Raw genomic sequence first — 14,914 nt, 5'->3', positions numbered from 1 at the left:
AGAGCATAATCATTCATTTTAAATGAACCATTCTTTTTCCTCCTGGTCTTACAACAATGGAGCTCAAAATCAATCAGTTATAATTATTGGCAGTAGTTGTATGATAAGAAAAGAAAGTCCTTCACATAGTTCACAAAGCCACTAGGAGAACATACTTTGCTACCCAGACGAGGGAAGCTAAAAACCATCAGGCTGAACTCTTTTGTACAGTGTGCAATTTATCCAGGGTTGGTCATAGTGACAGGCCTCACAGTAGTATCTCCTGTAACCAGTCTGCAGCCTTCTTTAAACATAAAGAGGAGGCCATTTGCCGGGATCTTGACCACCCTTCTTCTCCAGTAGATCAAGTTGAGACATCCACTGCACTCACTGCCTTGTCTGATGAGTTTAACATGTTTTCAGCCTGTGATGTCGGCAGATGTGGACAGGGTGCTTGAGCACTGTAGGGCCACTGCCACCTCCCTAGATCCTTGCCTAGTCTGGCTCATAAAAGCGGCCAGGCCGGTAACAACAGAATGAGCTATAGCTATTATTAATGTGTCTCTCCTTGAGGGCAGGGTTCCCCGAGTCCTCAAGGAAAGACTTATCAAACCTATCCATTAAAAGCCTAACTTTCCAGCGGACAATCTAAACAACTATCAACCCGTCGCCAGTGTTCCTTCCTCAGCAAGCTAGTGGAGACAGTGGCAGCTGATCAGCTTCAGGCACTCCTGGAAGAGACTGATGCCCTTGATCCATTCCAGTCCGGTGTCAGGCCGCACCATGGCATGGAGATGGCATTGGTTGCCCTGCAAGATGACCTTTTGAGGGAGACTGACAGGGGCAAAATGTTCATGCTTGTCCTCCTCAACCTATTAGCGACCTTCAGTAGTGTTGACCACACTATCCTCCTGGGGCGGCTCTCTGGGCTGAGGACCGTTGACCTGGCTTTGGCCTGGCTCCTATTCTTCCTTCAGGACCATCCTCAGAGAGTACAGCTTGGCAAGATGATGTTCACCCCTTGGACTCTTGACTTTGGAGTCCTTCAGGGGACAATTATCTCCTCAATGCTGTTTAATATCTAAATGAGGCCCCTGGGGGAGGTCATCGGTAGCTTGGGTGCTTTGTGTCACCAATACGCGGAATGGCACCCAGCTCTATCTCTACTTCCATCCTTCTGCAGAGGATGCTGTCCTGCCCCTTGAGCACTGCCTGGATGCCTTGCTGTGGTGGATGAGGGATAATAGACTGAGGCTGAACCCAGACAAGATGGAGATCCTGCGGGTTGGGGCCCCTACTGTGTGTGGATTGAGTTCCTCCCTCTCCTTTGGGGGGGGCCTACTCTCTTTGCTAAGGATGAGGTTCGGAGCTTGGGTGCACTACTGGACTCAGCGCTATCAATGGAACCTCAGGAAGATTGCCCATCTGTGTCCCTACCTTGACACTGGGTCCCCTACCATGCTGGTTCATGCACTGGTAGTCTCAAAAATAGACTACTGTAATGCTGTCTACGTGGGTCTGCCCATGAGGCTTTGTCGATTTCATCTTTCTGTTGTTCGCTTCTAACCCCCCTGGCCCTTTTAAACAAGCTGATTTGCCAAATGTCAGCTGGAAAATTGACAGATACATTCCTCAAGCCCCTACCTTTCCCCTTTCCAAAGCACATAGATCTGGTTCCTATTTAAGCTTTTGGATTGTAGCAAGGGAGGGGAGGAGAAACCAATAAACATGGAGTTTCTTCCAAGGCTTTCAACAATAGAAAAATTGTTCAAAGGAAAGACAACAGGTCATTCCACTCTAATCCAGCTCTCACTCTCCTTTCCACCTAAATCCAAGGATGCTGTTTCAGTTCTGGATCAGTGTCTGACGTCAGTAATGGACTGGATGAGCGTGAATAAACTGAACCTTCATCCAGAAAAGACAAAGGTGCTCCTGGTCAGTTGAAAGTCAGATCAAGGAATAGGGATGCAGCCTATGCTGGATGGGGTTACACTTCCACTGGAAACACAGGTGCACAGCTGGGGTTTTTCCTGGAATCAGCTCCAAACCTGAATGCCCAGGTTTTGGCAGTGACCAGGAGTGCATTTCCACAATGAAAACCAGTATGCCTGTTGCACCAGGTCCGGTTTGGTCATGGTGACACATGACTTAGTTACATCTTGGCTGGATTGCAGGAACATCTTGTACATGGGACTGCCTCTGGATACTGTCTGGAAACTTTTGCAGGTCCAAAACACAGCAACCAAATTGTTACAGCAACCAAATTGTGTATAGTATATTGGTTTTTTGTTATATGTACATTTTATTGTGTTTATATGTCTGGAAGCTGCCTAGAGTGGTCATTTTGAACAGACAGGCAGGGTATAAATAAAATAAATAAATAAATAAATAAAATTAACTGGGGTTGGTCACAGGGATCACACAACCACCCTCTTATGGCAGCTCCACTGGCTGCCAATTCATTTCCGGGCACAATTCAAAGTGCTAGCTGTAACCTATAGAGTCCTAAATGGCTTGAGCCCAAGCTATATCAAGGACTGCAACTCCCTTTATGAGTCTACTCAGGTGTTGAGATCATCAGGAGGGGCCTTTCTCTCAGTACCACTGACTTCATATGTGCATCTCTTGGAGATACAGGAGAGAGCCTTCTCTGTTGCTCTCCCAGACTTAGGAACTCCTTCCCACAGGAGGCCAATATGGCCCCATCTTTGCTATCTTTCCTCAAGCAGATGAAGATCTTTCTTTGCAGGCAAGCTTTTTAGTGACTGGCTACCTAACTGGGGTTGTTTTTTTTAATGGATTGTTGTGTTACTGCTTTGAATGTGTTTTTAGTGTTGCTTTTGTTTACGATTTTGTATGTGTGTCTGCTTGATCCTTTCATTATACATGGTATGATATACCAGATGGGCGGGATATAAATTAAATAAATAAATACTTACTGTTTCTAGCTTTAAATATTGTTGTTTAATGATGTGAACCACTTTGGGTCTTTTTTAAGGAGAAAGATGGTGTAAAAATATATTTTTAGACAGACAGACAGACAGACAGACAGACAGACAGACAGACAGACAGACAGACAGACAGACAGACAGACAGATAGTGGCATACCGTACTCCACTAGAGATATCATTGTAGGATTTATACCAGGACAGGTGAGCACACATGGCAGAAAAGGAAAATAAAGGAAGCTAGCTGCACCAGTGCAAAATAAAGAGCCACCTGCCAGATGTTCAAGAAGAAACAAATGACCCCATAAAAACTGTGGGTTTGATTCTTAACTCCACCTTTGGCTACGGTGCCGATGCCATGCAAATGAGCACAAGCTCCAGGGTCATCGGCTACACCATGACACGTGGAAACCCAGGTGCTACTGGCGTGGCTGGATCAAGTGATCATTCTTCCTTGCTTTCTCTCCATACAGACAAAACGGACTGTCCTATCAGAGTGTACTTTGTGATTGACACGTCTGAGAGTATTGCCCTGCAGACTGTGCCCATCCAGAGCCTGGTGAACCACATCAAGAGTTTTATCCCTGAATTCATCGCTAGGCTGGAGAATGAACTCTACCAGAGCCAAGTGTCCATCACCTGGCAATTTGCAGGACTTCACTATTCAGATGTGGTCATATTCTACAGTGATTTCACTAACAGCAAGGAATTATACCTTGATAAGTTGAAGGGCATTCAGTATATTGGCCGGGGTACTTTCACAGATTGTGCCCTCTCCAACATGACAGCCCAGATACTTGCCAATACATCTCCCGGGGTGAATTATGCAGTAGTGATCACTGACGGCCATGTAACAGGGAGCCCCTGTGGAGGAATGAAGTTACAGGCTGAACGAGCACGTGACGCAGGAATCAAGCTCTTTGTGGTGGCCCCCAGTGAGAATATCTATGAACAGGGCCTTCGAGAAATTGCCAACTCCCCACATGAGCTATACCGTAATAATTATTCCACTACCAAGAAAGATTCCATCGATATAGATGTTGACACCATTGATAGGATCATCCAAGTTATGGTAAGTCTTTTATTTTTGCCACAGGATGTGATATTCTTTTTTTTATCATTATACCAAGGAGAAGGAGAAATAATTCAGATTCTTTTGGAGGGGCAGCATTTAGAAAACTAGTGAACAAAATGCAGACGGTTAATAAAGCTTAGTTAGTCCCATAGGGTGGAAACCCCAGCCTACAAGTCCCATCATCTCTACCCAGCGTGACTTACATTAGGGATTATGGGAGTTGCCAAAGAGGTTTAAGGATATTCCATTGTTTTTAAAAAAAGTAAAAATGAAGTAAAATAGAATTAATTTAAGCATAATAAAAGGGTAAAGAAGACCTTAATTTGATATTATTATTTATTGGAATTGTAACTGGAAGCAACACAGCCATGATTCAAACAGAAGCATCTGTAGTTTATCAGCTTTGCATTATGTCTAGAAGTCCTCAGTTCTGTTTTAGGAGTTGCATTACATGCAGTACCCCCTAACAAGGAGTGGGAATTTTTAGTTAAGGGCAACAAAAGTCTCATATGTATATATTTTTCTGGTCATGAACGTGCTGGCAGATAATTCATCTCATTACTTCTGATAACTTCTCTTATAATGTTATGTTTCTGCCTTAGTCACTTTAAAATCCAATTTGTATGCTTGCCATATATGTTCAAAAGAAATATAGCAGAACACTGAACATTTCTGGGCAAATAGCTTAATGTACCTAATTCAAAAGAATAGCAATTTAGGCCTTGAGTGGTGTCAATGTGATCCCCAGCAAAAATAACACATTTCTGAGGTGGTAGAAGGAAAAAAATACTATATGAACACCAGTTGATGACTCCTCCCACCACCACTTCCAGCCAACACCTCTTCCTTTCCAGAATCATGTCGTGTTAATTCTAAAGTGTGGAAGCTAAAATGAATTTGGTGATTCTCCATAATAAGTCAACATGTACAAAAACTATCCTGCTGAAATGCCAGGAAGGAAGAAGGCTATCTCCGTTGTGTTGTAACCCTTCTTTGAGTTTCCTGACTGTACTATTCTGATGCAAAGCTTACTCTTCAAGAAAAAGTGTGCAAAACCCAGGAAGACTAATGTGACGACTGGAAACGGTAAAAACCTTGCCTATCCCCATAATTATGGCACACTGAGTAAGAAGATTGGTCTTATTGTGTTCCATGATAACTAGCCTTCCTTTTCTTCTTTTCCTCCCTATTTTATCCATATTGTATCTCTGAAGGCTTTTGCTGTTGGAAGAGTATCCACATTAATTAAAACCACATCATAAGGTCTTGCTCTAAATAGAGAAAGATTAGAAATGTGTTATGTCTCCTAAGAAACCAGCATTTCAGACATCTAAATTTTGCCATTTAGAATCATTACAGAATTTTCCATAGAATATCTGAATCATTTTCAGTGGGCATGGGTGTGCTTGTTCATTCACATGAACATTCAGAAGTGACTCATTATCCTAACTGAATTCATTTTTCAAATGTTTTTCTGCTATATAGTGAGCAAAACTGGAATACTGGCTTTTGTTGACGTCATGTAAATATTGTAGTTTTTGTGAAAGCAGAACTCATCCCAGTAAAAGTATGTGCAGGTCTGGGTAAATCTGTACTCCAAAAACTTAAAATTCTGCACAAACTAAACTGTACAAATTGAATAGACTAGCCCCTAAGCCTGTTTTCCCTGAATACCTGTAGTACTGACTCTCCAAGCTCTTGGGCAGACACCTTTTCCAAACTTATCATGCCAGGGATTGAAACTGAGGTTGGCTTCAGATAATTTTTTTCCGCAACTCACCTTTTTCAAGAGGATTCCAATAGCCAGCAAGCTAAAAATGAGGCTTCTTTTCTCCTCTCTCTTTGCTGATTCCTATGTGGTTGGTTGAAGCAAATTAACTCAGGGAAATTCCACTTCCTGGGTGCAACTTCGCAGCAGCTCCATAAACATTTTTCCACTGGGTAGGGGCACCTCATTTAGATTTCCTGGCAAAGACTGTAGTAGCAAAAGGCAAAGTGAAGACTGGTGCTTGTTGGCAAAAAGGAACAAGGAAGTCAACAAGAGTGGATACCCTCCATTCTTATCCAATCATCTCCACTCCCTCACAAATCAATTGTCAGCAGGTGTCCACACAAGCACTTCTGTGCAGCCAAAAGGCCTGAATACTTGCTTTGAAAAGTGGGGTAATGTAATGCCTCAGTTGCCTACAAGTTCTATATCAGAAGTTCTGTGTACAGTGTGTCTGCCATGTGGATATATGTTTTCCTTCAGTTGTCTTCTTCCTGTGAATAACACAACTAAATTTCTTTCCCCAACAGAAACATGAAGCCTACGGAGAGGTAAGTACCTTCTTAGGTTACTTCCAAGTAGCAACATTCTAGGTGCTGTGAAAAACTGCACACTTCTAGATTTCTGTAGCCCTAGGTTTCAAAGCCTATACACACTTCAAATTAAACTAGACAAAATGTTAAGCAGAGCTCTCAAGGCATCTGTTTGCTGTAGGTTTTCTATCCTCTCCGTCTAGCAAATTAACTTGCTTATTTCATGATTGATCATTGCAGGTAAAAACTGGCTTAATTTGGAAGTCTGATTATTCAAGCACACAGCTCTGAGGAATGTGACTCAGTGGGAAATGAAAGTGCTGTCCACTTCTAAGTGCAAGTTTGCCCAGTTTTGACTCATTGAGCAAATCCTATAGAACTGGACTACAAATGTGTCAAAAATCCATATGACCAGACTTAAGTATGGATCAGCCTGTTATAGACTTTTTTACCAATACTGCTTTGAGCAATAGGTACCCATTTAATCGGGGGGGGGGGGAATGCATGCAAGTGCATGGGACCACTTCTCTACGTAATATGACACACCAGGAGCAGAAACTCAGAACCATTCCATCTGCAGCATGGAACTGTCTAGATTTGTGGAGGAACTCAACTTTGCAGATAATCCACGTTAAGCTTTCGGCTGTGGATTATCTCCAAACGAGTGGATAACCGTAGAAAGCATATGTCCTGTTTTAGGGTGATTCCTTGCACTAAAGCAGAATATGTGGAGCAAGCACTTGGCCCAAGTGCTGGGAGGCTTCTTCCCTACTGACCTTGCCAGAGTTGGGGCAGCAGCTCATCTGCATGTCATGAAGCAAAACTGAAACCACTGGACTTCCCTGCCCCTGCTGACCCAGCGAGAACAACGTTGTCAGCAGACCAATGCCAAGGTGGCCGGGAAGCTTCCCAGCACTGCCTGGCTGATGGTGGTGTTCTTGCCTGGAGAGGGCAGCTCCACTGCATGCTGAACAGGCAAAGGTTTTCCTGCCCCTTCCCTGACACTGTTAGTAGCCAAGAAGCCTTCGAGCGCTAATCAATCGGTGAAACGAGCCCTATTTCAGAATTAAAATACACACATAGGTGTATAGCATCAGGTGCAGCAACAAAAGTTGCTATTTTTTCCTGAGTGTAGTTGTGGCCTTGGTCTGCCATTGAAATGTCACTTTTCCCTGTAGTTCCAATGCTGGTTTTGTGGCAGTATAAACAGAAACTGGCAAGTACCTTAACTATAAAAGTACAGTGGTGCCTCGCTTAACGAGCGCACCGTATAACGATTAAATCGCATAGCGATCCGTTTTTTCGGATCGCTAATGCAATCGCACAACGTTTTTCCTATAGGGAAAAATTCGCTTTGTGAAGACCGGTAAGCGTTTCGCTTACCGATCTTCGCAAAACGCCCCCCGCCGATCAGCTGTTCGGCGGCCAAAATGGCCGCCGGAAGCCGGGAAATGGCCTAAAATGGCCGCGCGCAGCATTTTCGCGCCCTCGTTAAGCAAGGCGAGGGCGGGAAAATGGCTGCCGGCCATTAAGAAGCTTCGCTGAACGGTGAGTATTTGGCCTATTTGGAACGCATTAAACGATGTTTAATGCGTTCCAATGGAAATCGCTGCCCCGTTCAGCGATGCTTCAGCATAGCGAAGTTCCGGATTAACCTCGCTATGTGAGGCACCACTGTATATATAACACTCTCTGGTTCTGAATCTGAATATATATGTGGTATTATATACACAGAGAGGGAAAGAGAATGGCAGAGACAGATTTTACAAAAATGTTTGTACGTATACATATAAAACAAACAGTGAGAACAATGATATAGCACAGTCCAAAGCTGGGTGCTACAATTGGGGTGCTACATCCCAAGTTCTTTTCACCAGACCCAGAGTGGGAGCTGTTTGAAGAAACAAGAAAGAAAGTAAATATCTGGTTGTTGTAGGGTTTTTTGAGCCATTTGGCCATGTTCTGGAGGTTTTTCTTCCTAATGTTTCATCAGTCTCTGTGGCCGGCATCTTCAGAAGACAGGAGTTAGAACTCTGTGTTCCTCTGAAGATGCTGGCCACAGAGACTGGGGAAACGTTAGGAAGAAAAACCTCCAGAACACGGCCAAACGGCCCGAAAAACCTACAACAACCATCAGATCCTGGCCATGAAAGCTTTCAAGAATACAATGTAAATAACTCTTTGAAGCCAAATAAAAACAAAGTCCCAGATATATTTATTAACTGAGGTAGGAAATCCGCATCATAAAGGTACAGGCTTAGAGTCTCTTAAACCCTAAAATAAACTGCAGATGCAAATGTAAATACATAATTATCACTGTGTGGATCCCCCCCCCCTTTAGTGCCCTTCCTATACAACATGTTGACTGCCTAAACCAAGGTGGCAAGGGCCTTATCCACCTCCAGGGAAACAGCACTTCCTATCTTTCCAGCTCTCCTGCTCTTGTTCAACTCAATTCTTGAATCACAGTCCGTTCCTAAGATTCCCCCACCCACTGGGCTGAACCAAATAGTCCACGGGCAGTACGTATAATCTAATTTTCATTCTGATTGGTTTCAGTGTTACAAAATGAGCTGCCTAGAAATTGCAGGCCCACCTGGTCCAAAAGGCTTTAGAGGACAAAAGGTAAGTGAACAGCACCATTTGAAACAATACCTGTTAGCTTCCTCACAACCTAAAAATCCTCCTCCAAACGTGACATACAGATTAAGATATATAAAGTAATAGCACAGTAAATGGTTAAATATAATGAATAGGAAAAAAGATAGAAGAAGAAATCTCTTTACTTTTCCTCTCAAAGATATGGGAAGGGGGGGTGACTTTTACCTTATTTGGAAATAATAATGTAATCTAATGTAATACAATGGGGTGCACTCTATGGAAAGAGATTATGACCTTGGATAATATTTCATGAGCTGAGAAAGAAAACCAGCTAGGATATTCTGTAAGGGGACAGAACATGTGTTGGGATTCATTTTATAGGGAAGAATACAACAATTGTATGTTAGAGGGTTGCATAAAGAAGAGCAGGTGTCTGTTGTCCTCTCTAATTGTACCTTCTTTCGGATTAATGTCTTTCCTTTATTTGAGATCCCTTTGGCCGAATGTAGAATGCTAGGAAGACATGAGTCACTAATCAGAATGAATTTACCATGTGGTGTACATAGAACTGTACTTGGAGGCACTTTAGCAAGAGCAACATGAAAAGCTCTCATTCTGAGGCTACAACTCTATTTTTACTCCAAAGCAGTGCCCAGAATCTTGTTTGCTTATGTTGCCCTATAAGGGCAGTCGGGTAACCCCCTTGGCAGGCTTCCCTGTAGCATTGTGAAACATCTCCTGCAAGTGTGACATGAAGGGGAGCATGCCCGAGGGGTCTATACCAGTGGTTCTTAACCTTGGGTTACCCAGGTGTTTTTGGACTGCAACTCCCAGAAGCCTTCACCACCAGCTGTGCTGGCTGGGGTTTCTGGGAGTTGCAGTTCAAAAGCACCAGGGTAACCCAAGGTTAAGAACCACTGGTCTATACCATACCCAGTTTCCCTTACACAGGTATAAAACACAATGAGGACTTTGGACTTGTGGCACTTGCCTTCTGAGTAAGCCTGTATAAGATTGTGCTGAAAGTGTCCTTTTGCTTTTTTAAAAAAATAAAAGCTTTTTGTATGTTGTTTTCCTTTTCCAAGATCTAGCAGCCTTTACTGTACCCTAAAAAAGCAGAATAAGAAACAGACTTCTGCCTTTTATGAGAGAGATCAGGAGTCTTCATAAAGGATTGACGAGATATTTTGTAAAGGCCCCAAAGCAGAGCAGTTCAGAAGTTGCTAACTGCCCTGCTTGCAGGCTCTTAAGACCAAAACATGACACAGATTGTCATAATTGCCTATTCCAGAAGTTCCTTTTTTTCTTTTTCTTTTTTCTTTTTACTCATGGCTCCCTTGCCCTTACTGGCCACTGGCTGTGACTCCCAGAATACATTACATTCTGGGGAGCAGAGAGAGAAGGGAAGGAGAAAGCCTGGTCACGTTCCTTCTTTAGATTGGATTAAGGCTTTCTTTGAGATTTTTTATTTTTTTTTTATCTCTGAGGTACTGCCTAACATAGACATATTGGTCACTATAACTACTGAGATTGCCATTTTATTATAAGGAGTAAGTTGCAAAATATGCTCTTCTAACATTTTGTTTTCTTGTTTGTTTGTTTAGGGTGCAAAAGGTAACATGGGAGTTCCAGGCGTCTCTGGACTGAAAGGACGGCAGGTGAGTAAATAAGAAATGTAGGGGCTGAAATAACTCTTCTGCTGACCTTAAGGCCATCAAGTCCAACCCTCTGCTCAATGCCGGAATCCAAATCAAAGCAATCTGACAAATGGCTGTCTGATTTTCTCTTCAATGCTTCCAGCATTAGAGCACTCGCCACTTCCCAAAGTAATTGGTTCCATTGCTGTCCTGCTCTGACAGTTCAGATGTTTTCCCTGATATTCAGCCTAAATCTGGCTTCCTCTAGCTGGAGCCTGTTATTAAGCGTCCTGCACTCTGGAATGATCAAAAAAAGATCCTGCCCCCCTCAGTATGACTACTGCAGTGCTCTCTATGTGGGGCTGCCCTTGGACTTGATCCGGAGACTACAGCAGGTCCAAAATGTGGAAACCTTGAAAAGTGCTGTCATATCTGCCCTCAATCTTCGTTTCTTGAAGCTAAATATGTCCAGTTTAGAGATGGGGGTATTCGCATACTGAACCCTTGCAACTAAACTTAATAAGGGTCCGTCCCTGGGGCCAAACCGTCCACTCACGCATCCTGCCGTGGCACTTATGATGCACCGGACCCCCCTAAAGGGCCGTTGGGCATTTGGTCAGAGAGCTCAACAGGCACTTATCTACCACCTTTGCACTGGGGCAAGTCCCAAGACCTCAGCAGTGTGTAGCATAAGCCCTTTGAACAAATCTGACCTAAAAAGAACACTTTGCACTTACTTAGTACTTTGTAAGTACAGGCACACGGGCTTTGTGAATCCTTGGAACTCACTAAAGCTCAGTTAGGTAGGACTCTTAAATGATAGCTAATTTGTGGCCCTCTCCACTTCCTGGATTTAGCCAGACCCTGCTGTTCAAGAGACCAGTCCTTTAGTAGAATGTTTTATAATTAATTTTTATTAGAAAAATAGAGTTTCATTAGAAATCAGTTTATATTGCATAAGCGTTAGCATCAAGAACACATTCAAAGATCATTGCAGTTAAGTAAGATAACTATTCCCCATTAAAAATAAAAAACACTAAAAAGCTAATTAAGGTGGGCTATGGTGGGCTAGCCCCACCCCCTTCTGTCTCCTTACTGACATCCTCTCTCCTTCATGGAATTGAATTCATCACAGAACAACACAGGAACCATCAGAATCACATTCCGTTACTTTCAGTCAGATACCTCCACATAACCCACTGTCCATTTTTCTACATTCTCCTAACTCCTCCTTTCTTCATGGCCCTTCTGGCTGTTAACCAATTAACCTTAAGAAGTTGTATCACCTCTCTCCTCTCCTTATTCCCATGAGAGTCCAGGTGTTGTTTATCTCTTCTTCAGCTAACTTGGAATGTTGAGCCTTCCACGGGCCTCTCAATTTGGCCTTCACGATATCTAGATCCTGGCTGTAATGGTCTTCAGGAAAACACTCTCATGGCACTTAGAAAAAGACATTCCAATGTCTTTCAAATCATCTCCACACAGAATCTGTCTGACTCCATTTTACATTTCTCTGACTACATATCCCATCATAATGACAGCACTCATCCCACTCGTCCTTCCAATCACACCCGGAGTGCCACTGTCTTCCTGCTCAGCTGGCCACTCGGCAGCCGTGAAAGGAGATTCGTCCTCCTCCCTCCTCCTGCCTGGATGGGCTAGCCGAGCAGGAAGAGGGCGGTGCTCCAGGAGTGATTGGAAGGATGAGCGAGGCCACTGCTGGTGCCGGATGCATGGGTGGACAGTTCAGCCTCAGGGGACAGACCTTCATCAAGTCCAGCTGCATGGGGATATACGAATACGAATACCCCAATCTCTAGTCCAGTTCTTTCAATATTTTCTCTTAGGGCTTGACCCTTGCGTGTGTGGGGGCAGGCTGTGTGTGCATGTAGGCGTGCGTAGGGGTGATGCATGCGGGGGGTGGGTGGGAGATCTGTCTCTGCAGCCCAGTCCTGCCAAGGCCATGGCCCGGTACCAGGCTGCAGACTGGGGGACCCCGGAAGTATTGCTTTTCTCTTTGTTTGCCATGAACATCTTTAGAAAAGCACTTGGTGATTCAAACGACAGTGTCCTTTGTCAATGCAAAGGTTATCGGCAACATTTGATGTGTCAATGATACCATATTACTCCTTGGCCATTCAGACCAGTGGTTCCCAACCTTGGGTCTCCAGATGTTCTTGGACGACAACTCTCAGAAGTCCTAGTTTGCACGGCTAGTGGTGAAAGCTTCTGGGAGCTTTTGTCCAAGAACATCTGGGGACCTAAGCTTGGAAACCAGTGATTCAAATGGCCTGCCAAGATTGTTCACTAAAATCTGTGAAGTAAGGAATAAATGGGATGCCCCGTGTGGTGTAGAGGATAGAGTGATGAACTAGGGCTTAGAAGACATGGGTTCAAATTCCCACTCATCCATGGAAGCTCACTGGGAGTGTAGAACTTATAAAAACACTTGAAGTATCTCACTTGCCTTGAAAGTTCCAGCTTGATGGCATGTGACAACAAGAAGCAATGATCACCATCTAAAAGTGAGTGTTAAGAAAACTAAGTTTATGGAATGAGTGAAAAGCAACTAGCCCAGGAAAGTCAGATATAAAAGCATGGAGTGTGTTGGCAAAAATAAATATCTTGGGATATAGTTGATTGAACAATGAGATAGTTATTCAGTAAAAGTCCAAATCCCTTATGAATACACAGTGGAAGTGAAGGACAGATTTAAGGAACTAGATTTGGTGGACAGAGTGCCTGAAGAACTTTGGATAGAAGCTCGTAATATTGTACAGGAGGCAGCAACAAAAACCATCCCAAAGAAGAGGAAAGGCAAGAAAGCAAAGTGGCTGTCCAACGAGGCCTTACAAATAGCAGAGAGGAGAAGGGAAACAAAATGCAAGGGAGATAGGGAAAGTTACAGGAAATTGAATGCAGACTTCCAAAGAATAGCAAGGAGAGACAAGAGGGCCTTCTTAAATGAACAATGCAAAGAAATAGAGGAAAATAACAGAAAAGGAAAAACCAGAGATCTGTTCAGGAAAATTGGAGATATTAGAGGAACATTTTGTGCAAAGAGGGACATGATAAAGGACAAAAATGGGAGGGACCTAACAGAAGCAAAAGACATCAAGAAGAGGTGGCAAGAATACACAGAGGAATCATACCAGAAAGATCTGAATGTCCCGGACAACCCAGATAGTGTGGTTGCTAACTTTGGAAGGAGAGGAAAAGGAGAAGGAAGAAGAGGAAAGGAGGAAGGATGGAGAAGAACATTTTGCTTATACTCTAGGCTTAGTCGCCTAGAGTGGTCCTCACCGACCAGATAGGTGGGGTATAAAATAAATAAATAAATAAATAAATAAATAAATAAATAAATAAATAAATAAATAAATATTATACGAAAAGAGTTAATTCAGTTACTTAAATGTATTAGTTACAATTACAATTGCAGTGCTATAAAACTACCATATTTTTCCATTTATAAGATGCCCCTATGTATAAGACACCTCCCAATTTTGACCCTTTTGAGCCCTAGTGCCCAAATCAGTGGGCTGGCACGTCCTCCAGAGGGCCACCTAGGGGACACCTTTCCCCCCCCTCCAAATATAGGCAGGGCCTTTGCTGGGGCTTCCTGCACTGCACTCCACCCCGCTCACTCACTCTCCTGCAACGCCGGAGTCGCAGTCAATGGGCAGCCGTGATGCGTGCTAAGGGGCAGCCAAGCGTGTGGCTCCTCCTTCGCCTCCGCCTCCTCCTCCTCCTGCTGCCACCAACATCCGATCACCTCCTCCAGCACCTCTCGCAGACTCCCTTCGGGCAGGGGATAAGGTGGCAGTGTGAGCTCAAGCTGAGCCCCAGCAGCAAGCGGTGCTGTGCCCTGCACCAGGCTGGCATGGGCAGCTGCATTGGCATGGCTCGTTCGCTTTCCTGCAGCACAGTCAATGGGCTCCTCCTTGCCTCTGCCTCCTGCAGCTGCCGCCGGCCCCACCTGATCTGCTCTCCAGCGCCACTGCCAAGGCTCTGCTCAAGCTCTCACCACCGCCTTGTCCCCTGCCCAAAGGGAGCCCATGAGTGGCACTGGAGGAGGTGACTGGGCAGCAGTGGTGGCGGAGGAGGAGCCACACTCGGCCACCCCTTGCAGCTGCCCATTGGCTGCGGCTCCAGTGCTGCAGGAGAGCGAGCGAGCCATGCCAATGCTGCTGCCCATGCCAGCACAGCGCAGGGCACAGCACTGCTTGCTGCTGGAGTTCAGCTCAAGCTCATGCTGATGGCGTGTCCCCTGCTCGAAGGGAGCCTGTGAGTGGCGCTGGAGGAGGCAATCTGGTGGCAGTGGCGGCAGCAGCAGCAGGGGGAGGAGGCGAAGGAGGAGGCATGTTCAGCTGCCC

The 14,914-nt window shown here is 44.4% G+C and overlaps 1 protein-coding gene across 2 annotated transcripts in view; it reads left to right on the top strand.

The window, feature by feature from the left end:
- Positions 1–14,914, top strand: part of COL6A2 (collagen type VI alpha 2 chain) — a 67,052-nt gene that overhangs the window by 8,730 nt on the left and 43,408 nt on the right. For both annotated transcript variants that reach the window (XM_020815149.3, XM_020815150.3), the window contains exons 3-6: positions 3,401–3,999; positions 6,301–6,321; positions 8,863–8,928; positions 10,509–10,562. In XM_020815149.3, the coding sequence (XP_020670808.3) occupies positions 3,401–3,999; positions 6,301–6,321; positions 8,863–8,928; positions 10,509–10,562 (740 nt within the window). The remainder of the gene's footprint in view (positions 1–3,400; positions 4,000–6,300; positions 6,322–8,862; positions 8,929–10,508; positions 10,563–14,914) is intronic.

This window comes from Pogona vitticeps, chromosome 1 (genome assembly GCF_051106095.1).
Source record: "Pogona vitticeps strain Pit_001003342236 chromosome 1, PviZW2.1, whole genome shotgun sequence".
In the NCBI taxonomy this organism is placed as follows: Eukaryota; Metazoa; Chordata; class Lepidosauria; order Squamata; family Agamidae; genus Pogona; species Pogona vitticeps.
The sequence above is the reverse complement of the archived record's forward strand: the minus strand, read 5'-3'. Positions and strand labels throughout refer to the sequence as shown.